The 25,529-nt window shown below is 45.9% G+C and overlaps 1 protein-coding gene and 1 pseudogene across 1 annotated transcript; both read left to right on the plus strand.

The window, feature by feature from the left end:
- Window positions 1–13,151: 13,151 nt before the first annotated feature.
- LOC114631198 (double homeobox protein A-like) lies at window positions 13,152–22,647 on the plus strand. Its single transcript, XM_028779483.1, has 5 exons — window positions 13,152–13,285; window positions 14,407–14,555; window positions 15,501–15,681; window positions 20,628–20,764; window positions 22,383–22,647. Exons 1-5 carry the CDS (start codon window positions 13,261–13,263, stop codon window positions 22,605–22,607), a joined length of 717 nt encoding a protein of 238 aa, XP_028635316.1. The 5' UTR covers window positions 13,152–13,260; the 3' UTR covers window positions 22,608–22,647.
- A 2,169-nt stretch (window positions 22,648–24,816) lies between these two features.
- On the plus strand, window positions 24,817–25,529 carry LOC114631212 (annotated as a pseudogene).

The following is a 25,529-nucleotide window of genomic DNA, read 5'->3' on the forward strand; positions in this document are numbered from 1 at the left end:
ATGTTATCCTCTGGGCTCCACATATGCAGGCATATTCGAATATATACACCCACTTAAATGCATATATCATACAGAGAAAGAGAGAGAGAGAGAGAGGAGAGAGAGAGAGAGGAGAAGATGGGCTACAAAAGACTTTAGATAGATAGATAGATAGATAGATAGATAGATAGATAGATAGATAGATAGATAGATATGGCATGATGGCCCAGGCCTTCAATACCAGCACCTGGGAGGCAAAGACAGGCAGATCTCTATGAGTTCCTGAATTCCAGGCTAGCCTGGTCTGCAGAATGAGTTCTAGGACAGCCAGGGCTACACAGAAAAAAACTCAGTTTCCAAAAACCAAACCAGATAGATAGACAGATAGATAGACGGGCGGACGGACAGACAGACAGACAGACAGACAGACAGACAGACAGATAGATAGATAGATAGATAGATGGACAGATACAGCAGTAATATTGAACTTTGCTGTTTCTGGGATTTTTTTGTTATTTTCTTTGTGTTGATGGTTTTGTTTAATATTATGTGTATGAGTGTTTTGTCTGCATGTATTTCTATGAACACAAACACACCTGGTGCCATTAGAAGAAGCCAGAAAAGGCTATTGGGTACCCTGAAACTGTAATTACAAATAGTTGTGAACCACCCTGTGAGTACTTGGAATAGAAACCCCAGTTCTCCTGAAGAGCAGCCAGTACTCTTAACCATTTTTTTAAGGTAAGGTCTCCCTTTGATGTAAAGTTTATGAAGTGCAGGCTAGCCTAGAACTTACTCTGTAGGCTGGGCTGGCCTCAAACTGACAGTGCTCTGCCTGCCTCTACCTCCCGAATGCTAGGATTAAAGGCATGCACCACTATCCCCTGCTGCGTGTCTCTATAATTTCATTTGGATGACCACAGACCCTAAAAAAGTTGCTGCAGCCATTGAGGGGAAAAAAAAGTCAGTAATATTGGTGTTTTCCTTCAAAACTCAATATCTGCAACTTGAGTCCTTAGAAACATTAGCCCTGCTCTCAACTTCAGAGAAAGAATTCCAGTTTACTTGTTGAGCTGGCATTGAACAGAAATTAGCAGCCACATTGGCCTCAAAATGTTAAGCTTAATGCAGTAGCTGGACCTAGACCTATACATCTGTAGCAAATGTGGAACTGGGTGTCCATATGGTTCTCCTAACACATGGAGCAGGGGCTGTCTCCGTCTCTGTTCCCTGCCATGGATCCCCTCCCTACTATTTGGACTGCCTGGATGGAGCTCAGTGAGACAGGATGTTTCTAGACCTGCTGAGCTGTCCCAGGGTGGGGTGGTATCCACAGGGGGGCTCCCCTTCTCGAGGGAGAAGGGGAGGGAGAAATGGGGGGAGGGATATGTAAGAGTGGAATTGGAAAGAGAAGAGGGAGGGGGCAGTGATCCAAATGTAAAGTGAATAAAAATATAAATATTTTTTAAAAGAGAAAAAATGTTAAGCGTAAATTTTCTCCCATTTGTATGTGAGCAAATAGCTGTCTAGAACAAGTTAGCGCTTATTCTCTTGACTGAGCTATAGCCCCAGTCCATGTTTTAACTAATAAACAATCTAATAGGACAGGGATCCATCCTGTCAACAGCCAACTAGCACCCAAGTGCCAGGCAGTGAAAAGAACCAACGTTCTCCAGGGAGAGGATGATGTATGCATTGGTACATACACAAATGAAAAGGAAATCTCAGGGGCCACAGGAGGGCTCAACCATAAAGATGCTTGCCACTAAGCCCAAAAACCTGAGTTTGATTCCTAAGACCTACATGGTGAAAGCAGAGAACTGACTCGGACTCCCGCAAAAATCCCAAAGAGTTAAAGAAAATACAAGTGGGAGTAGTGGTGCTGAGGAGTTCGAGACCAGCCTCTGTCTGTGACGGAACAAGTTCAAGACCACTCTATCCTCCATAAGATTCCCTCTCAAAAAAATAAAATTAAATTTAAAAGGTTGCGGTGGAGCAGGGAGATAACTCAATAGACCAAGCACCTTCTGTGCATACGTGAGGGTCTGAGTTCAAATCCCCAGCACCCAGATAAAAGCTGGGCATACTATAACCCCAGCATTGAGGGAACAGGGACAAACAGATGGACAGGGCTCGCTGTCCAGCCAGCCTATGCTTGACAGGAGATCCAGATTCAGTGAAAGACCTTGTCTGAAATGGGCTGAGTGTGGTGGTGAACATCTTTAACATTAAGTACTTGGGTAGCAGGGGCAGGAAGAGCCATCAAATCAAGGCCAGCTTGGTCTACCTAGAGAGTTCTAGGAAAAAAATAGCGAACGGAAGTATTTAAGAAGTCAACCAGTATGTCTATCTCTGTCCTCCACAGGTGCTCTCTTACATGGACACACACACACACTTTCACGCATTGTACACATACATACACACAAACACACAAACATACTCACACACCAAGGATGTGTGCTTAGATAAGACATTCCACCTCTGAATGTCCTTGGAATATAAAATCCATTCTCCCTAAGGCCACTCCTGGATCCCAACAACTGGTCCCCAACTGGTATGACTTTACTCCTTCCTACCATGGTCCTTAAGTGACCTTTTTTCATGAACACATACTTGAATCTCAACCCTATGTTAATTTGTTCAGAAAGCATCACAAATCCATCTTCATGTCAAACTAGACCAGGCCCGCCCGGGAAAACATGGGAAACATGGGTGAGAATAAAATATTATTTTCCTATTATTTTCCTTCCCTCCTTCCCTCCTTTCTCCTTCCTTCCTCTCTCTCTCTCTCTCTCTCTCTCTCTCTCTCTCTCTCTCTCTCTCTCCTCTATCCCTTCACCCCCTTCTCTCTCCCCTTCTTTTCCTGGTCCGCTCAGCAGTCTCTCCTGCAAAGACTCACCTTTGGAAAGAAGAAATGGGGACTCTCCTGGATGCCCAGGTCCTGGATGGTGTCATCAGACAGCAGAGGCTAGAGGAAATAGGTCCCCTCACATGGGGTGACTTTAAGCCTGAGCTAGAGTGATGTCATCTATTGTGGCCTGGATCTCGAAGGGTAATCCCAGGGAAGGTGGGGGACTCACTGGGCAACAGGAGGTGACATTGGCTGGGGGAAGGGCACCGTCTGCTTAATCCCACTGCCACCACCCCCACAGTGACATTTTAGCAATTAGGGTTGATGAGGAAGGGAGGGAAGGCCCAACAACTTCTGCCTGCAACCAGAAGCCCCCACTCCTTGGGGCAGTCTTTCCTTAGGTCTAACTGGTGTCCCTCTAGCTTCAGCTACTATCTGGAAAGAAATGCCTTTGGGACCACAGAGAGAAGTGTACAGTGCTCCTGGGAGCCTGAGAAAAGAAAGACACAGGGCTTTCTGGATTGTTCTTTGTGGCCCAAGCTAGCATTGAACTTGTAAGTCTCCTAACACAGCTGGAATAACTGGGAAGAGAGACCTGTGCCCTGGATGAGTGAACTAATTCAAATGTGTAGTTCCTGATGGTTCTCCTTTTTTCTGCCTCAGTTTCTCTCTCTTTCTCTGTGTCTCTCTGTCTTTCTCCCTTCTTCCCTTCCTTCCTCAGCCCCCAACTCTATCTCTCGAGATCTCTGCCCTCTCTCCATTGCTCTGTATCTTCTCTATTGCCTCTCTTCTCTGCCTCTATGTCTTTATCACTATTTCAGACCCTGTCTCTCTGAGTTTCTTTCTGTCTTTGTCTACGCCGCTCCCTGAGTTTCTATGTCTCTGTCAATCTCTGCCTGTGCCTCTGTTAGACTCTCTGTCTCTAAATCTCTATGTCTCTGGTTGTCTCTCTGTCTCTCTGTCAGTCTCCACCTGTGTCTCTGTGAGACTCTACCTCTAGTCTCTGTCTCTGGCTGTCTCTCTGCACCTCCAGTTCTGGTTCTTTTCCTCCCAGTCTCTCTTTCTCTCTGTCTTTTGATCTCTGAGTGTCTCTGTATGTCTGACTCTGTCTCTCTGTGTGTATTTTGTTTAGATTTGTTTATTGCTTATACATCTATGGTATCGTGCGTGCCTCATGCCTCAAGAGACCAGAAGAGGGCATCAGATCCCCTGGAATGGGAATTACAGAAGGTTATAAACCACCATTATGGTTTGGAGACGGATTCTGTATCCTTCTGGAGAGTCCAAGCCATCCCTCCAGCCCTTCACTGTGCCTGACTCTGTCTCTAGTTCCCTTTGTAAGGCAAGTTTGCATTCTCTCATCTCCCACTGTGTCTCCCTCCCTTGTCACTCTGCCACTGTCTGTGGGTCCCTCCCTCGTTTTGAGACCCTTCTGCCTGTCCACCTAAGCCTGAGGCTGCAGCCTGGTCTCAGAGCCTCTGCTTGCTTCTTGCAATCTTTGTGCTGAAGGTCTCATTGCTACTCCACACATACACATCTTCCTACCATCTCTCTCTCCCCCTCAGTAATTCCCTCCTTCTCTGTCCCTTCCCTCATCTGCTTAGGTATTAATATCACTCTGAGTCCCAGTCCCCACTCAACTCTGTTCTCCTTCTCTGAACACCAGGCTGTGCACTCAAGCGCGTGCACACACACAGCCACATGCACACGGTAATCTCTGCTCACCACTGGGTCACTTCTTGTCACGAGGGGACCTCCCCTCTCTCCCCTCTCCCCAGCCCCCTGCTAGGAGAGATTAGGGCCTCTGGGCCAGAAGGGGAATCAGAGCAGATCTCATTAGCAGAATGACACAAAGGAGGAGGTGTATGACGCTCTGAAACTTGACAGGCGGCTCTGGCCCTCACTACTGCTCAGCCCAGTAGGAAGGCTGAACTACGCAGACTCATTAGGAAACAATCCATCAGGCCAGGGGCCTCTTTAGGTTTCTAGCCTTAAGTCCTACAGAATGCATGTGACAAGTGGGTTTTCTGGTTTAGTTTGGAGGTTTGTTTGTTTGTTTGTTTGTTTGTTTTCTTTTTTGAGGGAGGGAAAGATATTTTGGTTTTTGTGGGGGTTTGTTGTTTGTTTGTTTGTTTGTTTTGTTTTTCCGAGACAGGGTTTCTCTGCATAACAAAGCCATGGCCATCCTAGACTCATTCTGTAGACCAGGCTGGCCTCGGAGCCACAGAGATCCACAGAGATCCACCTGCCTCTGCCTCCCAGTGCTGGGATTAAAGGCGTGTACCACCAACCCGACCTTGTTTAGGTTTTTGTTTGTTTGTTTTCTTCTGTTTTGTTTTTGTTTTTTATTTAGAAAGTTTAAAGAAGACTGGGACTAAAAGGCCCAGCAAGAGCAAGGCCCTAGGTTCAATCTCTACATTTGGGTTCGGAGAGGGGAGGAGGCAGGCGTGTTCCCCTAACTTGTCTCTCCCTCAGAATCACCTCAGCTCTAGATGCCTCTACTCAAATAATTGAAATGTGTCCCCTCTCTATAGGGGTTGTCTTCTCATCCAGAATTATGAATTCATGACACATTCTGATTTGGTTTGATTAACTACGTTGTTTGTTTGTTTGTGGAAATCAGGGTGCTCACATGGAAGTCAAAGGGCATCTTGCAGAAGCCTGTTCTGTTCTTCCACCACGGGGTCCTGGGGATACTTGGTGACAAGCACCTTTTACCTGCTGAGCCGTCTTGCTGGCCCTGACACATGTGTTCCTTCAACGGAACACTGATGAAGGCCGAGAGAATGAGTGGGGCTGGCTGGAATAGATGAGGAAACCCTCCTCGGTGGTTCTGGGAGCTCCTATGGTGTCACTGGGAAGCATAGAGGAGGAACAGGTAGCTGCTGAGAGCTGGTGTCCTTACCGTAATTCCTGCCTTGCCCCACCCAAGGACAGACCTCCACAGATAGCCCCAGGACCTCAGAGATTTCTGGAAACACATTCTTTTGACATTGTTGCTTAGGTAGGGTTTGGGGTTTTTGGTGTGGTTGGTTGGTTGGTTGGTATCGTTTTCTGTTTTGTTGTGTTAGGGATCAGACCTCCAGGCAATCCCCCTTTTTATTTGTGTGGTTTTTTTTGAGGCAGGTCTCACTTTGGTAGCACTAGCTCACCTGTTTGTACCTGCGTAGACCAGGCTAGCCTTGAATTTACAGAGATAGGCCTACCTGCCTCTTCAGTACTGGGATTACAGGCGTGTGCGCATCACATCTGACAAGGAATTACTTTTTTTTTCTTTTTAGTGAAAATAGATTTTTTTTTCTCACATAAAATGTCTGATTATGGCTTCCCCTACTCTACTCTTCCCAGTTATACACCACTTCCCCTCTCATCTGAATCAACTCCCTTTCTGTCTCACTAGAAAGCAAGCAAACAGGCTTTTAAGGGATAATGATTCAATGAAATATAATAATTTAATAATACAGTATGGACAGCTTTTGGGGCCACTTGGCAGGAATTTAACTTTGGGCCATGACAAGGAAGTAAACTTAGGCAGGAATCTAATTTTAGCTAGAACAAAGAAAGAGGTAGGCTTCAGGCAAGAATCTGATTGTGGACTAGGACCGGGAAGTAGGCTCAGATATCTTGGTCATCCTGATAAACCCTTAGAAACAGTGATTGAGGGACTTTGTTTATTGCCTGGCTTGTACCTGGACTATTTGTGTTTATTGTCTTGCTTACTCCTCAACCTAGACCTGACCTTATTACTTGCATGTAATTAAAATGGTATAAAAGCAGACTGGGAAAAAATAAACCTGCCTCAGCCTCAGAACTGGCTGCGGTCATGCTATGTGCCCTTCCTCCAGCCTTGAGCAGGCCCGTGACCTTGTTTACCACAAGAGACCAGATAATAGGACCTAGGTGGAACTAACCACCTTGGCTGCATATCAATAGACACCTAGGTGGAGTCACCCACCTTGGCTGCACATTGATCCTGCTATAGGAACTTGAAAGAAGAACTGCCCCTGGGCTTGCCTTGAGACATCTCCGGCCTTGACCCATGACCAAGAACGGATTATCCCACCCAACTCTGCCGGCTGAAACTAGGAAGGGTTCGGGCGGGGTCTTCCCCTTTAAATTGAAAGCTTAACATTAAACCATCGAGCCTTGATCAGAGAACTTTGTCTTGGCTTCATCTTTTCTCGCTCTCTGTCCCCCTTTCGTTCCCAGCCCTCTTTCCGGGTGAACCCGTTCAACTAATGGCTGCAGGCAGCTACAATGCTACAATATTGTCTAATTGTCTTTTTTCTTTTTAATCCTCGCTCCTGCCCTGGAGAACCCATTGCCTGACTGAGCTGGCTTGGTCAATAAAGTAAAAACTAAGCATCACAATTGAGAGACATTGAAGAATCCAAGAGAAGGCACAAGATAGGATCTGTTCTCACTCTCAGGACTCCCACAAAAAAAAAAAAAATTAACGGGAATAATTAGTAAATAGGCAGAAGCTCTGGTACAGACCCATATTGGCCCTGTACACGCTGCCTCAGGATCTGTGAGTTCACGTGAGCTTTGATTATGTCAATTTAGAGAACCTTGTTTCCTCCTTGGTGTCCTCCATCTCTTCTGATTCTTACATTCTTTTTGCCTCTTCTTCTGCAGAATTCCTTGCAAGGCAGGGGTTGGGGTACGGATATAATGGAGACACACCCCTTTAGGGCTGAGTTTTCCAAGAACTTCAACTCTCTGCTAAATGTCTGACCATGGATCTCTTTGTATCTGTTCCCATATGCTGCAGGAGGAAGCTTCTCTGATGATGACTGAGAAAGGCACTGATCTATGAGTAACAGAAAGTCACTAGGAGTCATTTTATTGCTTTTTCTTTTTAACAGTAGTATTTGGCTTTACCCTAGGTTCCTTGGCTATCTAGTCCAGGTACGTGGCCATACAAGCGGTGTCAGGTACGGGTTCCATCTCATGGAGTAGGCTTTCGGTCAGATACTGGTTGGTCACTCCCACAAACTTCTTGCTGCCTCCGTCCTAGCATATCTTGCAGCCAGGACACCACTGTAGATCAAAAGGTTCGTGGCTGGGTTCGTGTTTACATATCTCTTTTGGTAGTGTGCAGAGTATCTTCCTGTACCGGAGACACTAGAACACAGAAGTGAAGGTTCTGTATAGGCACCAGCTTTGACTTCTCCATGTTTGATTGAGTTGGGTGGGTATTGTCTTCAGCAGTGGGGCCTTGCCATCAATTTGTGGAGAACAACCTATAGTCTTGTCAACAGCCTGGGTTGTTTGGGGATTCCCATGGGACCCCTTTGACCAACAACTCAATTAGGTATAGCCCAGTCCTGGTACTGGAAGCTTCATTTGGTAACAAGAGATGGCCAGTTGAGGCTCTGCCTTCCCCATTATTTGGCAATTTCTTTTAGATCACCTTCATATGTGTATATATTTTAGGGAGCTTGGCTATATTAGGTTTCCATACTATCCCTCAAATGGTACTTTTAGCTGTCTCTCTCCTTATTCCCCTTCTTATTTCCCTGTCCCCTCTACTTCCTGTACCTAACTTCTGTGGTTCTAGGGACTGTAGCTTGGTTATCATTGACATAACAGCTAATATCCACATATAAGTAAATGCATACTGTATTAACCTTTCTGGGTCTGAGACACTCCACTCAGGATGATTATTTTTTTCTAGTTCCATCTATTTACCTGTGAATTTCATGATTTCTTTTTTCTTTCTTTCTTTTCTTTTAGGGACTCCAATGTGTAAATATACTACATTTTCATTATCCTCTTCTGTTGAGGGATATCTAGGCTGTTTCCAGTTAGTTTCTGGTTATTATAAATAGAAGAGCAATGAGCATGTAATAGGATAAAGCACCCACTGGGTATGTGCCTAAGAGGAGTGTAGCTGGATCTGGAGGTACATTGATTCCCATGTTCCTAAGGAACTACCACAGTGATTTCCATGCTGAATACGTTTTCACTCCCACCAGCAATGGATGAGTCTTCCCTTCATTCTACATCCCCACCAACATGAGCCGTCGCTTGTGTTGCTAATCTTAGCCATTCTGACAGCTGGAGGATGAAATCCTCAAAGTAGTTTGCTTTGTGTTTCCCTGAGGGCTACAGATGTTGAACATTTCTCTAAGTGTTTCTCAGTCATTTGAAATTCTCCTTTTAAGAATTCTGTTTAGATCTGTACCCCATTTTAAATTGGGGATTTTTGTTTTCTTTTCTTTCTTCTTTTTTTTTTTTTTTTTTGTTGTTGTTTGGTTGGTTGGTTTTTGTTGTTGTTGTTTTTCCAGATAGGGTTTCTCCATGTAGCCCTGGCTGTTCTGGAACTCACTCTGTAGACCAGGCTGGCCTCAAACTCAGAAATCCGCCTGCCTCTGCCTCCCAAGTGCTGGGATTAAAGGTGTTTGCCACCACTGCCCGGCAAAGATTTATTTATTTATTTTATGTATGTGAGCACATTGTCAAGGGCATTGAATCCCATTACAGATGGTTGTGAGCCACCATGTGATTGCTGGGAATTGAACTCAAGACCTCTGGAAGGACAGTCAGTGCTCTTAACCACTGAGCCATCTCTCCAGCCCTCTGCCCAGGCCTTCTTATGTCTTCAACTTCTTTCTTTAATGTCTTGAAGTTTTTATCATACAAGTCTTTCACTTGCTTTGTTAGAGTACCCAAGATACTTTAATATTATTTGAGGCTATTATTGTTTCTTTTTTGGGGGGATTGTTTGTTTTTATGTAGGCACATATAGTACTATGTACTTGCTTCTGAAATTCGTCCTCATTGTGTCCCATAAGTTGGTTATGCTTTGTGTTCGTTTCCATTCCATTCTAGAAAATCCTTTAATTTCTTTCTTTATCCCTATCTTGACCTATTTTTCATTCAATAGTGAGTCATTCAGTTTCTACAAGTTTGTAAACTTTCTGTTGTTTCTGTTGTTGATATCTGGCCAGCTATAATCCATGGTGGTCTGATAGGATGCACGGAGTTTTTTTCATTTTCTTGTATTTGTTGAGAGTTGCCTTGTATCCAAATATATGGTCAGTTTTGGAGAAAGCTCTGTAAGGTGCTGAGAAAGAAGTATATTCTTTTGTGTTTCACTGAAATGTTCTGTAGGTATGTGTTGGATCCACGTGGTTCATATCATCTATTAACTCCGGTATTTCTCTGTGTATTTTTTGTCTGTAGAACCTGTTTATTGGTGGGAGTGTGATACTGAAAGTTGTCACTATCACTGTGTGAGGGTCAATATGTGATTTAAATTGTAGGACCTGACTGCTGCTTTGCTTTAGTCTGGGGTCAGGAGCATGAGGAAGAAGCCAGCCCTGCTGTAAGTCATGTTTATTACATAGCCAAGACCCTTTGTCCTATCTGCATACTTATCAGGAAGAGATTCTAAGTTCTAGCCATTCCTATCCATTCATACACATTAACCCAAGAAAGAAAAAAAGAGAAGCTGGTTACTAAAAGAAGCAGGTTGAGTGGTCCTCTTTTTTTTGTTGTTGTTTGTTTTGTTTTTGTTTTGTTTTTGTTTTTGTTTGGTTTTCAAGACAGAGTTTCTCTATATAGCCCTGGCTGTCCTGGAACTCACTCTGTAGACCAAGCTGGTCTCAAACTCAGAAATCTGCCTGCCTCTGCCTCCCAAGTGCTGGGATTTAAAGGCGTGTGCCAACACTGTTGTTTTATTTTGTGTATGGTTGCTTCCTCTACAAACTTAGGTGGTCCATAGACATTAAAATTCGCAATGTCCCCTTAGTGGATTTTTTTCTCTGATGATTATGTGATATCCTTCTCTATTCTGATTCATTTTGGTTTGAAGTATATTTTGTCAGATATTAGAATGCTTACACCAGTTTACTTTTTAGGTTCCTTTGCTTAGAATATCTTTACTATCCTTTTACCCTAGGGTGATGTCTAACCTTGACATTAAGGTGTACTTTTTGAGGGCGGGAGAAATGGCTCAGTGGCTAAGAGCACTGACTCTTCTTCCTGAGGTCCTGAGCAACCAGGACCTCAATTCCCAGCAGCCACATGGTGTCTCACAACCATATGTAATGGGATCTGATGCCTTCTTCTGGTGTGTCTGAAGACAGCTACAGTGTACTCACATACATAAAATAAATCAAATCTTTTTTAAAAATAAAAAAAAAGAAGGTGTGTTTGTTGGATGCAGCAGAAAGACAGATCCTGTTTTCCCATCCTTTTGTTAGTCTGTGGCTTTTTATTGGGGGAATTGAGACTATTGATAGTCGATCCCTGTTATTTGGTTGTGGTGGTATCTATGTGTGTTTTCTCTCTTTTGATACCCTCTTCTGGCCTCCAAGAGCATATGTGATGCAAAGGCGTGTGTGCAGGCAAAATATTTATTGCCATCTAGGGGTCTTGATCAGGTTTATTTTCTTTGCTAATTCGCGAATCAAAAGGCAAGAAAAATCTCTAGCGTGACAGCAGCAGGCAAATTCACTCAAATGCAGCAAGCAGGAGCAGGCAGAATCAGCCAATCAAAAGCAACTGTTATTAGCGATGAGGAAATACAGGCAGCAGACCAAGAAAAGATCCTCCATGCATGGGAGAGGGGGCACAGGACAGGATAGATGTCCTAAACTCAGAAAGCAGAGGTCCAGCTTCTCCTTAAGGGGCTAGTTTTTGTTCTGTTTTGAAGTTGTCAAATTGCCTTCTTTCCCTAATTTAGGATTGGTCAGTTTGAAGACAAACAGGACCACTGACTGACCCACAACTGTGGCTTAAACGTGTCCTGACCTGGCCTTGAACTTGTTGAACCAGTCCATCAGAGCAGAGACCTGACTGGCCTTTGTTTTAAGCTGCCATGCTTTTTTGTCTGGGGTCAGAAGCATGAGGAAGAAGCCAGCCCTGCTGTAAGTCACGTTTATTACCTAGCCAAGGCCCTTCATCCTATCTGCATACTTATCAGGAAGAGATTCTAAGTCCTAGCCATTCCTGTTCATACACATTAACCCAAGAGAGAAAAAGAGCATGTTTAGTCCCTCAGACACCTCACCAACCTTGTTTTGGTTCCCAAAAGCTGCAATAATTCCTCTGTAGCCAAGGATGGATTTGAACTCACTCCTCCCGACCTCCATCTGAGATTCCAGGTGTGCAATATTAAGCCTAGTCTAGTTTGTTCAGAGCTAAGTGTGTGACTGATTCAGTCTGCCCAGAGTGGATAATGGGAAGGTGGTTTAGCGGAACTTGTATATGTGGTCATGGGACAGACAAAAACTCAAAATCAGGATGGTGCCTAAAAAACAAACAAAAACAAAAAAAAAAAAACAAACAAACAACAAAAAAAAACTTACCCATCAGGTGGGCAGGATATAGCACAGAGAAGAAGTTGCTGTGCATGAAATCCTTAACATTTTGGGTTGGTTTTTGGGTTAGTGGAAGCTAGTGCTGTTTAAGGCCTTCTATACGGAAAGGTTGCGCCGGGCAGTGGTGGCGCACGCCTTTAATCCCAGCACTCGGGAGGCAGAGGCAGGCGGATTTCTGAGTTCGAGGCCAGGCTGTTCTACAGCGTGAGTTCCAGGACAGCCAGGACTACACAGGGAAACCCTGTCTCTGGGGAAAAAAAAAAAAAAAGAAAAAGAAAAAAGGAAAGGTTTCACTTGCTAGAAGAAGGAGTGTTAGGTCAAACACAGAAATGGAAACAGCTATTAAGGAGACTAAAGCTACCCAAGAAAATCTGGCTTTGATCTGCAGCATTCCAACCTCCCCACAATCTCCAACTCTTATCAAACGGGTCTTTAACATAGGTTTGGCTCCCGAGATCCCGGTAGACACAGAAGAGGCTTTGATTGAAGTATGTTATAATCTCAGCACTTTGAAAATTCTAGCCGGGAAGTGGTGGCCCACGCCTTTAATCCCAGCACTTGGGAGGCAGAGGCCAGTGGCTCTCTGAGTTCGAGGACAGCCTAGTCTACAAAGTGAGTTCCAGGACTCATCAGCCCTATAGTCCCTTGAAGATCCATTTACCCTCAGTTTTAAATGACACCCTAAGGAATTCAAGGAGGTCACCTGAGCCTCCAAGTCCAGGCACTTTAGTTACTAATCTTAGAGGTTGTCGAGAAATCCGGACAAATGGAGGGCGTAGGGCTGCCAACTGAGACACTAGGATGGTGCTTCCATGTGGAGAAGGAGCATCCAGATTCTGGGAAACAATGAGGAAGAACACCTGTGTATCTGGCTGGCTGCCTGGAGTCCATTTCCTAAAAAGGAGACCCTGGGTGGAGCCTGCCCTTCCTCTTAGCTGGAGACTCAAGAGGCCAAAGCCAAGGCTCATTGGAGCCTGAATAGTGGGAGGGGCTACAGATGGGAGGGTCCCTGCTGAGTGGGTCCAAAATGGAGTTGAGATTTCATCCTAAATTCTCAAAACATACCCTCAATCACACCTGAAGTGAGCTCCAGATGAAATGGAGGCATCTCCACGTTCCCTGAGTAAGTCTGGGTCCCGAGATGCCTGTTAGCATCCTGTGTGTCTGGTGGGCAGGACTGCTATGATGAAGTCTGAGTTTTACAGTTCCCATCTGTCCCCAGAGCCGACCGGGCCTTGTAGAAAGTAAGGCCATCTCAGTGGAGTTGGGGGTCTGTGTGTTAGTGTCAGGAGAGCTGCTCTGAGCACATGACCCTTTTGCTCCTCCAAGGTTCAGACTTAAGGAAAGGAGAGCCAATGCAAGGACAGCGTACTGTGAGACTCCTGGTGGGATTTCTCCACACAACCCGTCGGCTTAGATTTAGACTGCTCTATTATCAAGAGAACTATTTGCAAAACTATTTTAGTTTTGATTTCTATTTTGTAAGATTTTTGTTTGGCAGGTTTTCCTTCTGGAATGGTGTTAATAGTTACGTTTATTAGAGACAAGGTGTCATGGACCTCAGTCAGGCATGTTGGAAATGAACTTGAACGATTGTTTGTATCTTTGGAGATGCAGTCTTCCTATACATCCTGCTGGCCTAAACTCTGATATAACACGCCTCTGCCTCCCAAGTGCTAAGATTTTGGGTAAATGCCACCAGGCCTGGCTATTTTGGACCTGACAATGTTGAAATCTTGTAAGGAATTCCTTCTACCTGAATGCTGGGATTACAGGCTTGCAGACACTATACTCACACAAACTCAAGTTAACTGACAGTCTCAATTTCCAACAGCAGAATCATTATTTCAAACTACCCATCCTCCTGCCTCAATTCTCCAATTGCTGGGATTAAGGGTATGACTCTCCACTCTGCCTTTTTTCAAACACTCAGACCTTGAGCTCCAGAAAGGTTTAACTCGGTGGAACTGGAAAGTGGGGAATTAAAGTGGGTCCCTAAGAGGAAAATCAGACCTTGGGGTTATAAGGAAGGCTGATCTCCTGACAGTTGCTAACTTCCTTTGTATATGTGTGCCCAGGCAAGAGTATAGAGGTCTGAGGACCTCTATGTTCAGTGAGTTAGCTCCTACCATGAATTCACTCAAGATCAAAATTCACATCATCAGGCTTGGCAGCAAGGGCTGACCATCACTCTCCACTCTCATGATACATATTTCCTGACCCATTTTTTTCCCTCTGTCTTAGCCTCCTATACCCTGTGTCCCCTTGACCAGAAGTACAGTTGGGAGCAGCTTTGGCAGCTGGAACAACACTTCAAGATGGAACCCTACCCAGACCTCCAGGCTCGAAAGATCATGGCCACAGAACTCAAACTGAAGGAGGAACAAGTTGAGGTCAGATTGCCATACCCAACCTTCTGTGCCTCTCCATCAGTGTTCTCCACACTGAGAACCTTTGGAGTCAAAAAACAACAACGAAAAAACATTCTCAGGGATTACATTGTAGATAGTCTGTATTTTAGATATTCAAATTAGGATTCTTTTTGTTTGTTTGTTTGTTTTTGTTTTTCTAGACAGGATTTCTCTGTGTAGCCCTGGCTGTCCTGGAACTCACTCTGTAGACCAGGCTGGCCTCGAACTCAGAAATCCGCCTGCCTCTGCCTCCCAAGTGCTGAGATTAAAGGTGTGCACCACCACTGCCCGGCTTGTTGCTGTTTCCTAAGTGTAATTTTGTTCCTGTTATGAATCCTAATTTGAGCTGGGCAGCATTTCTGAACCTGAAGATATCCAACTCTTTCTGACATGAACAACTCTTTCACAGGGGTCAGATCAGACCAACAGAAAAAAAAAACCAGATATTCAAATCACAGCAGTTCATAACAGTAGGAAAGTTACAATCATGAAATAGCAGTGAAAACAATTTTTCTTAGACAGAGTTTCTCTGTCCTGGGAATCACTCTGTAGACCAGGGTAGCCTCAAACTCAGAGAAGGCCTGCCTTTGACTCCCAGTGCTGGGATTAAAGGTGTGAGTCACCCTCTCCACCTCTACCCTCTCCCAACAACATGAAGAAGTTTATTAAAGGCTCAAGCATCAGGAAAGTTGAGAACCATATGCAGGCTAGGCACTCTAGCAGGTTGCATCTCTGGATGGTAGGCCCTACCCTTGAGGCCCCTCAATACTTCTTAGGGGGCCTTCTTTTGGGTCCCTGATGAAAGAAGAAGGCTGGAGAACACTTGGATGGCAGCTTTGGGAAGCTAGTTCCACCTTAGTATCACCTCAAAGCCTAGGGAGCACAGGGTCCGTCCTTAGATATATTTACATGTGTTCTTCCCTGCAGGCTTGGTTCATCCAGAGATCCTTGGAGCAGGAGATGCGCCCTCCCTTGGCCAGACTGCAGCCTTCTGCCCGGGATGATACCTCTTCTCCTTCCGACAAAGCCCCCTGTTGCCACCTACCAAGCTGGAAGTACAGGCTGGTTCCCATCAATCTCCCTGAGTCCTCAACCAGCTGTAAGCACAGTTGCTGACCCTCCTTCCCCATGGGGCCACTACTACAAGGAGCACAAAACTGCTTCCCCCAACTCCCCCTCCCTTTCAGACTCCTGGCTGCACCAAACTCATCAAATGGTGGATGCATTCCAGAAACAACCTGGTCAAATGTTTGAATACCTGGGTACCAGGACAGATGACATTGGACAGAAATGGTGTGGCCAAGGTTGACTCTCCAACTAGGGCCTGCACCAGGTCCTGCAGGGCCACACCCACAGGGGTGGATCCCATTCTTGAACCAGCCTCCCCTCAAAGGTGGCCTATCCTTCAGGCTAACTATCAACTCAATATGTAGCACAGTATCACACTGATTTCTTGCCTCCTTTACCCAAGGCACGATTACAGACTAACATAGACTGACAGAACAACCATCTCCCAAGAGACTAACCGGTTAACACCGCTAGCTTTTGTTTCCTCTGTGACCTTCATCATGCATTTTGTGCCAATGAGTATTTTATGGTTTCTTATGGATTTTGATCTTTTGGTGCTTCTGAGGACCTGTATGGGCTTTAGACTTGGGAGTGGCTCATTGATAAAGTGAAACTGTTGATCAATAAAGTTGTTTTTCTTTTTTTATTAAAAAAAAAAAAGTGTTGTTTCTTTTAAAAAATACTTTGTGTGGAAGCCGGCTGGTTGTGTAGCAGACAGGACAGAGGACCACACAGGAATAGATTCTCCTGGTATTGAGTTGGAGCTTGGGTCTTCAGGCTTCCTGCCAAAGGCCTTTCAACCACAGCCACCTCAAATAGCTAGGCTTTCTTGTTGTGTTGTGATGCTCTTTGAGGTAAAGCTGCACTACAGTAACTCGAGCTGGCCAGAAATTTGCAACTTAACCTTGAATAGTGGCACAGGCCTTTAATCCCAGCACTTGGGAGGCAGAGGCAGGCAGATTTCTGAGTTCGAGGCCAGCCTGGTCTACAGAGTGAGTTCCAGGACAGCCAGGGCTACACAAAGAACTCTGTTAATCTGGGAGCTGGGAAACGGCTCAGCCGTTAAGACCACTGCTCTCCTGAGGACCCTGGTTTGATTTACACTACCCAGTTGGTTTGAAATAATCTGGAACTCCAGAACCAGAGGCTCTGACACCCCCCTCTCTGGCTTTCCAGAGCACTGTATAAATGAAGTGCCCGACATACATGCAGGCAGAACATCCATTCAACTAAGGAACAGTGGTCATACTGAGCACATGAGTGATGCAAAACAGGTTTGAGTTCCCCCAAGTGATGTGAAGACTGAAAAAGCCTGAGCTTGATTTGCTCCATACAGAATGTTTAATCAAGAAGTTATTGTATAGGTACCAACTACATTGGTGTGACCATAAAGGGCTTACAGCAGGAATAGAAACCTCTCTGCATGGAACATCCTGTCTGTGGAAAGGAGGCTGGTCATGAACTCACAGAAATCTGCCTGTCTTTGCCTCCTGATTGATGGAAGTGAAGGTGTACTCCACCATGCCCAGCCTGCAGAAGACATTCTTTGGGTTTGGTGGAATTTAGTGTTGTGTTAATACTTTGGAAAAGGTGAAGCATTTACCTGGTTGTAAACTAGAATGTCAGGGGAGGAGTCAGGTATGGCTTGTGCAGCCAAGACAGCCCAAGATGATTTTGCTTTAACCACAGTCTCCAAGTCTTAACCAAGCAACCTCATTGTTTGGGTTTCTTATTGAGACGGGGTCTCTGAGTAACACTGGTGGCTTTAGAATACTCTATGCAGACCAGGTTGGGCCTCAAACCTCAGAGATCCATCTGTCTTCCTCCCACCACACCCCGGGTGCTGGCATCAAAGGCATGGGCCACCTCAACTGGCTCCCTGTAGAATCCTCCAAACAGACGTGGATGGCATGGAAATTCTTTTTCCTGACAACTTTAGTTACTGAGACATGGATGAATTTCGTGAACTCAGTCAGGTGATATTTTAATAAATTATTCAATATCTATAAATATTCTATGCTTGTTTGTGAAAAGCCAAGATTCCCTCCACTCTAAATTTGTGCTTACAACCAGTCAGCCTAGACTCCCACCTCTTTTTTTTTTTTTTCTTCTTCAAGACAAATTTTCTCTGTAGCCCAGGTTGACCTTGGTATCAGAGGCTGGCCTCCCTCTGCCTCCGAAAGGCTGGGATTAAAGGCATGCACAACCACAGCCTGAACATTTTAGCCTCTTAACAAAGGCTTATCTAAAAAGTAGAGAAAGTTGGGTGTGGTGGTACCTGTCTTTAATTCCAGACTCAGAGGCAGAGTCCAAGGACAATTTGGTCTATACATCCAAGTTCCAGTCCAGCCAGAGTTACTGGTCAAACCTGTTTTGTTTTGTTTTGTTTTTTTCAAGACAGGGTTTCTCTGTATAGCCCTGGCTGTCCTGGAACTCACTCTGTAGACCAGGCTGGCCTCGAACTCAGAAATCTGCCTGCCTCTGCCTCCCAAGTGCTGGGATTAAAGGTGTATGCTACCACCGGCCAGCTTTTTTTGTTTGTTTGTTTGCTTTTTGGTTTTTTTTTTCGAGACAGGGTTTCTCTGTGTAGGTCTGTCTGTCCTGGAACTCACTCTGTAGACCAGGCTGGCCTCGAACTCAGAAATCCACCTACCTCTGCCTCCCAAGTGCTGGGATTAAAGGCGTTCGCCACCACTGCCTGGCAAATTCATACTTTTCAACTTCAATGACTGAAGCCAGGATCAAGACATAGTCACTGTCTCATAGTGCATGCCCCTACTCTCAGCACTTTGGAGGGGAAATCTGGAAGATTAGCTCTTCAGAGTCAATCTGTGTTCAGACTTCCAGAAATCTAGGATGGCCTTTGATTCAAGCACCCTGGATTCAAGGCAGGCAGATTTCTGAGACTTGGAGGCCAGTGTGGTTTACATATTGAGTCCAGGGTGTAAGACTCTGCCCACTCTTAACTTACCTGGGATCGCCTGAGTAAACCGCAGGGATCCGAGAATCGAGTAATTTATTGTTCCAAAGGGTTGAGGTCATCCTGCACCTGAAGGAGAAGTGGCAAGCCTGGGCAGCCCATTTGGCCAGTTTTTATACAGTTTTTAGGGCAGCAGCCATTAGGCACAACATGATTGACAGAACAGTGCGACTTTTTTAACTGATTGGTCATTAGGGAACAAGGTGGCAAGGACCTCTCTTGTCTGTAGGTAACCAAGGGTTAGTCTGTCCTTTGGAATGTGTCCTTGTGCTCTGGGCCTTCCCCACCCACAGGTGAGTTCCCTCCCCTTTGGTCTGAGGAATGTTAATCAGCCTATTTCCTTCTGGGAGAGCAAGTGTCCTCTGAATGAGGAAGGTAAATTAGCCTCTCCCATCCACCTCTCCCATCCAGCAAACGTCCCAGGGCCTTTCCAAAGGTCCTGAGCTGACCTCTTTCAGGGCAGCTGAGGGACATAGTGAGATCTGTCCGAAACACCATGTGGTGACAGCAGCAGCTGTCCTCAGGACCCCATTTGCCGTTAGTCCCAGGACACACCTTAAGGAGAAATTACCAAGCAGGGGAGCCTTCCAGACCCCTCATGTCCAGACAACCAAGGGAGCCTTGTAAATATGAAGTAACATTCCCAGTGTCCTTGGGGACCACAGACAGGGTGTGTGGAGGAAGGGGCCATCGGCACGAAACTCTGGTTGGTCCCTTCCCTTGGTGCAGAGCTTTAGGAAGGAACCTGCAAGCCGGAGGCCCATTTCCGGGAATCAAGATCCTGATGAGGCCCGGCGGCTGGTCAGGGCTCTGGAAGCTTGAGAACACCTGATTGGCCAAGGCTGTTTTTTTCCAAGTTCAAAGTAGCTACTCAATAAAGATATTGGCACCTTGGAAGGCAATGCCTGACGGGAGCAGAGGGGAGTGGCAGGCGGCAAATAGTGGGAGGAGCTGCTGGTGGGAGGGACCTAAATGGGTGGGCCCAGCTTGGAAGAGGGATTTAAGAAAAAAAAAAATCCTAGAGGAGAGCCTCAAACTGAAGCCTGGAACTCAAGTGCGCTACAGTGACAAACGGAGAGACTGAGATGGAGAGATCTTCGCGTTTTCGTGAGTTTGAGCTTCAGAAGAATGTTTAAATGCCGAGGAATGGGCAGGGATTCGTTCCCCGGAACTCAGGCTTTGCGAATCTAGTCTGGATCTTTCGAAAGAGGACCAGCCTCTTTGTAAAGGGACGTGGGCAGTAGAATTGGATTAAAGACTGAAATGTAGGCGGGAAGCTGAATGTATTGATTTGATCTCAACCAGAATCACGGTTATAGCCAGTTAGCTACAGGGTGAAGGGGAGTGTAAGAATGTGGCCCTGGGCGGCAGCCTGGTACTTGTGTGGTGGGTGAGTTTAACCAAATTCCTGCGTCTGTTTTTTCTTTTCTTTGGTGATTTTGAGGGTGAGGGTGGGGGTGGGGAGGCTAGTAGGAGTGGTTTAAGTTACAGCACAAAATCCAGGGCATGAACTTGAACTCCCATAACTCTTGGGCTCGAACCTGAGCACCGAGAATACAAGATCTGGACACCACACCCAGACAATTTATTTAATTTCTGAAATAGCACCACAGTGATTCCAAGCTGCTCATCCCCCTCATTCAGAACTGCGACAGCGGTGGTTTCCTCAGGCTCTTATGGGCTAAAGAGTGGGTGGGCCCTCCACAGGCCCCTTCAGTGTTTGGGTTCCTTTGAGGGCGCTGAGAACCTCAAGAGAGGAAGTGAGGCCCTGAAGGGAAAGACTCAAAAGACCCTCCATGACCCTTGGGATCAAGGTTTTTGGTTTTTGAGCCATCATTCAGCTTATTTTTTTAAAAGTAACCCTCATGTATGTGGGTATGAGTTGGTTTCTTCTTTCACCACTGGGTCCCTGGAATCCAGTTGAGGTTAATGTGACTGGCCATCTTAACACAGTCACCTGGGAAGGACAGAAACAGTTGCTCTCATGTATATTTTTCCCTCCTCAGCCTCTATGTCCAAACTTCAGCTCACCCACGAGCAGTACCGGGAGATAAGAAGGCACTTCCGGTTAGACCCCAACCCATCGGAGAAGACTCTGGAGGCCTTGGCTGATGCACTCAACCTGAAAAAGAAACACGTCAAGGTGAGATTCCTCTTCCCTAACATGAAGGGTGGCACTTCATTTCCAATTCCAGACATCACATGGGACTGGAGCTTCCTTGGGTCTCCCCAATCAGTCTCTGTGCACCCACAGACCCAACATCCTCAAAAGGGCTTGAACTACTGTGGTGGCCCACGTCTTTCTGTTTGTTTGTTTGTTTGTTTTTTGAGACGGGGTTTCTCTGTGTAACCCTGGCTGTCCTGGAACTCACTCTGTAGACCAGGCTGGCCTCGAACTCAAATCCTCCTGCCTCTGCCTCCCAAGTGCTGGGATTAAAGGCGTGCACCACCACCGCCCGGCCAAGCCCAAGTCTTTCTTATTAGAGGCCAACAGATCTCTGGAAGTTTGAGAACATCCTGCTCTACATAGCAAATTACAGGTCAGCAAAGAGATGGAGACTAGCACACCAGGAAGTCAAAGTCATCACTTCCTGACCTACCTACTGTAATTGGAAGGTGGACTGGGCTACTGTTGAGAGGGAGGGAGGGAGGGAGGAAGAGAGGGAGAGAGGAAAATGGAAGTCAGGTGGTGGTAGCACACCCTTTTCATCCCAGCTGGAGTTCAAGGTAAGCCTTGTCTACAGATTTAAATTCCAAGAAAGCCAGGGATACACAGAGGAACTCTGTCAAAACAAACACTGGGCGGTGGTGGCACACGCCTTTAATCCCAGCACTTGGGAGGCAGAGGCAGGTGGATTTCTGAGTTCGAGGCCAGCCTGGTCTACAGAGTGAGTTCCAGGACAGCCAGGGCTATACAGAGAAACCCTGTCTTGAAAAAAAAAAACAAAACAGGTTTGACCAGTAACTCTGGCTGGACTGGAACTTGGATGTATAGACCAAACTGTCCTTGGACTCTGCCTGAGTCTGGAATTAAAGGCAGGTACCACCACACCCAACTTTCTCTACTTTTTAGATAAGCCTTTGTTAAGAGGCTAACATGTTCAGGCTGTGGTTGTACATGCCTTTAATCGCAGCCTTTTGGAGGCAGAGGGAGGCCAACCTGGGCTACAGAGAAAATTTGTCTTGAAGAAGAAGAAAAAAAAGAGGTGGGAGTCTAGGCTGACTGGTTGTAAGCACAAATTTAGAGTGGAGGGAATCTTGGCTTTTCACAAACAAGCATAGAATATTTATATACAGAGAGAGTTCCAGGACTACACAGAGACACCCTGTCTCAAAAAAACAAACAAAAACAAACAACAAAACAAAAAAAAGTTTTTAAAATAAATAAAAAATATCCTAAATTAAAAACAACAACAACAAAACCAGAATGTTTTAAGATGGAGATAGTTTTGTTTTGTTTTTCAGAAGATTGAGATTATCCTAGGTTCTGCAGCCAGTGAAGGCTAGCCTGGACTACATGAACCTTGTGTCCCAAACAATCAGCCCTGGTTGTAGTCTTGAAAGTTCCAGACCTCAGCAACTGCCCAGACCACCCCTAACCCCTGCCCTTCCAAACAAAACAAAAGCCTCAAGCAGGCAACCTCAGAGTCCCTAGGTAACTGGCCTTGCCTTTAACAGCTATCTACTCCTTTTGGAGTCCATGATCACAGCCTAGACCAAGGGCCTATTTTCAGATCTCCATGTTTTCTTTACCTCTCCAGGCCTGGTTCCACATGATGCAGAATCAGAGGTTGCGCTACTTGCTTTCTAAGATCTACAGGCAGCAGAGAATGTTGTGTCGCCAGTACGTATCAAGAGCGACCACACAGACGAACCCCGAGGAGTCCTCTCAAAATGACCCTGGACTCCCAGAAGCTTTGGAAGCCTTGAAGAATCTCACACTCTCTGGATTCCAAAGCACAGTTGGTCCGTCACAGGATTGCTGACTTCAACTTCCTTGTTGGGGCAGGGGACGTTGGGATTTATGTCTATGGAAGGTATATTAATAATAAAGTTTGCATTTATAGAAACTAAAATGACTGTTCTTTTTTGTTTTCTTTTTTGTTTGTTTGTTTTTTGTTTGTTTGTTTGTTTGTTTGTTTGTTTTGAGACAGGGTTTCTTTGTGTAGCCCTGGCTGTCCTGGAACTCACTCTGTAGACCAGGCTGGCCTCGAGCTCAGAAATCCGCCTGCCTCTGCCTCCCAAGTGCTGGGATCAAAGGCGTGCGCCACCACTGCCCGGCTTAAAATGACTGCTTTAAGAGAGAAAATTATATCTTAATCCATAGCCCAGTATGGAGCTTTTATATCCTAGGATAGACTTCAGAACAGGGGTAGCTATCTTGAGATTTTTGTTTTCACATCCTTGTGGACAGGTTATCCTGGATGCCCTTGAACACTGTAAGCCTGAGGATAGCTTACAAAAACAAGGTGGTGTTTCCCTTTAGTCCCAGCATCATCCAGGAGGAAGAAGCAGGTGAGTCTCTGAGTTCCAGGCCAGCCAGTGCAGTTTATAGGGGGAAACCCTGTCTCATCAAAACCAAACAAATGAAAACAGCAAGTTTCCCTATGGCATTTGCACATACACTTTAGAGTGACTCAGACTCAAGAGTTCTGCGCTGTCCCCTGCTCCAACTCCCTTTCATTTCCCTAATCCAGTGTGAGATAATGTTGTGTCTGTTATCCTTTTTTTTTTTTTTTATAAATGTCTGGATGTTTTATACTGTTAGGTAGCTGGGCCCCCGGCTCTGCAGCTTTCCCAGGCTTCAAGAGCTGATTGTGTCTGGGCGGTGGTGGCACACGCCTTTGATCCCAGCACTTGGGAGGCAGAGGCAGGCGGATTTCTGAGTTTGAGGCCAGCCTGGTCTACAGAGTGAGTTCCAGGACAGCCAGGGCTACACAGAGAAACCCTGTCTCGGAAACCCCCCCTCCCAAAAAAAAAAAGTCTTCTGGATATGGCACAGGGTAAGCTGGGCCCTATGGTAGTTCTATATTTATGAGGGCACATGGCAAAAGTTTTGTGGAGGTCAGAAGATGCCTTATGGTTTTCTCCTTTCGGTCTATGTCTCTGGTTTGTCTATTTTTAAGTTCTGGGGTTCTCTTTGCAGCACTCTCAGGGCCCTGGGTCCTTCTCAGTCTCTCTCTGGTATCCCTAGTGACTATTCTTTAGTCCCTACAGCTGGTTTGTTCTGTCATCGGCCTCATCTGTTTTAGCAAATACTCAATCCTCTTAAGCCACATGGCCTCAGCAAAACAGGACGCATTAGTGGGGATTTAGAAGGACCTGTGACAGTCTGTGGAAAGGTTGGGGGCAGATACAATGTGACAAGGCTGCTTATTAAGGGTCTCCTGCTAGGGAAGATACAGGGGAAATAAGCCATACCATTGTCATGGAGACACTGTCATGGAGGACAGAGGGAGAAACTTGAGGTGTAGGAAACTTGCAAGTCCTTTTTTATTGAGGAATGTGCTGTTGAGACAGGGTCTCTGTATAGACCAGGCTAGCCTAAAACTCAGAGATTCCCCTGACTCTCCTGTACGAATGCAGATACTAAAGGTTTGAGGAAGCCGGGCAGTGGTGGCACACACCTTTAATCCCAGCACTTGGGAGGCAGAGGCAGGCAGATTTCTGAGTTCAAGGCTAGCCTGGTCTACAGAGTAAGTTCCAAGACAGCCAGGATCACACAGAGAAACCTGTCTCGAAAAACAAAAAAAAAAAGGTTTGAGGAGACTTCGGGATGTCTTTCTTTGTTGGGGGTGGGGGGAGTGCGGGGGTGTTGTAGTGTGTGTGTGTGGGGGGGGGGTGGTATGTGGTGCACACACATCCAGGTATCTTCAGGAGGCTACATCCCCTTGAGCTGAAGTTATAGTCTTTTGTGTGGTCTATTGTGCTTTGCTTGCTAAAGGTTCTGGGAACTGAACTTGAGTCTTCTTGTAGCGTATACATACTCATCTGCTGAGCTAGCCCTCAGGCCCCAAGCCCCATCCCCAATTTTTAAAAAAGAAAATAGTTCTCAAACAACTAGATGACCTTAAATTCTCCATCCTCCTGCCTCCACCCCCACTCCCACCCCCCCAGTGCTGGGATTACAGACACATACTCGAACCATGTAAAACCACCATGCCTGACTAATAGATGGTCCTTACTTCTCTCACTATGGCCTGTATAGCCCACAAACTGGCGGAAGCTACCCAGCTTGAGGGAGTCAAGTATGTGTCTCATGAAATAGGAAAAGGGAAACAATCAGCTTTGCTTTGAGCTCACCTACTCCTCACTGTCCCGCTCCCAGACTAAAGTCACTGCCCCCTGGAGGATGCTTGAGTTTTATCGCCCAGTTCAAGGACCCCTGGGATAGTATTTGAAGCAACATGGAATCATCCCTGTCAGATCCACGAGCCCCTAATGGATGGATGAGAACCCCAAAAACATAGTACCCAGGATCCTGCCAAGGCACCAAATAGCCCAGATATTCTAAAAGTAGGATTCAAAAAAAAGGGGGTCCCTGGGAAGGTAACCACATCATTAGAGCTGTACCTGAACCCAGTTACAGGCAAGCATTGGGTGGGTCAAATTGACATCATGGAGAACTGCTTTACCAGGATGAAGTCCCAGTGTATCTACAAGACCCCAATAGGGACCTTCCTTTAACCATGCTCATTTAGACACGGAAGCCTTCGTCATGGACCAGGCAGTGTGAGAAATGAAGCAGAACCTAGGCCTTCGCGGTATACACAGGTCTCTGGGTATTTGTCTGCCACCGCATTGCCAAGAACCAAGAGTGGGCAGAAGGGAGGCTGCAGGTGTCTGTCTTCAAAGGCCAGGTGCAGCTAAGAATCCTACTGTGTACAGGGAAGAGCTGGGGAGCATGA

Source organism: Grammomys surdaster, unplaced genomic scaffold (genome assembly GCF_004785775.1).
Source record: "Grammomys surdaster isolate TR1022 unplaced genomic scaffold, NIH_TR_1.0 354, whole genome shotgun sequence".
NCBI classification, from domain to species: Eukaryota; Metazoa; Chordata; class Mammalia; order Rodentia; family Muridae; genus Grammomys; species Grammomys surdaster.

Coding starts and splice junctions, on each gene's coding strand:
- LOC114631198 (XM_028779483.1), top strand. CDS start 13,261: ATGGAGGCATCTCCACGTTCCCTGA. Junction 15,682..20,627: donor CTCAACCAGCTGTAAGCACA/GTTGCTGACCCT, acceptor TTCCCTCCTCAG/CCTCTATGTCCAAACTTCAG. Junction 20,765..22,382: donor TGAAAAAGAAACACGTCAAG/GTGAGATTCCTC, acceptor TTACCTCTCCAG/GCCTGGTTCCACATGATGCA.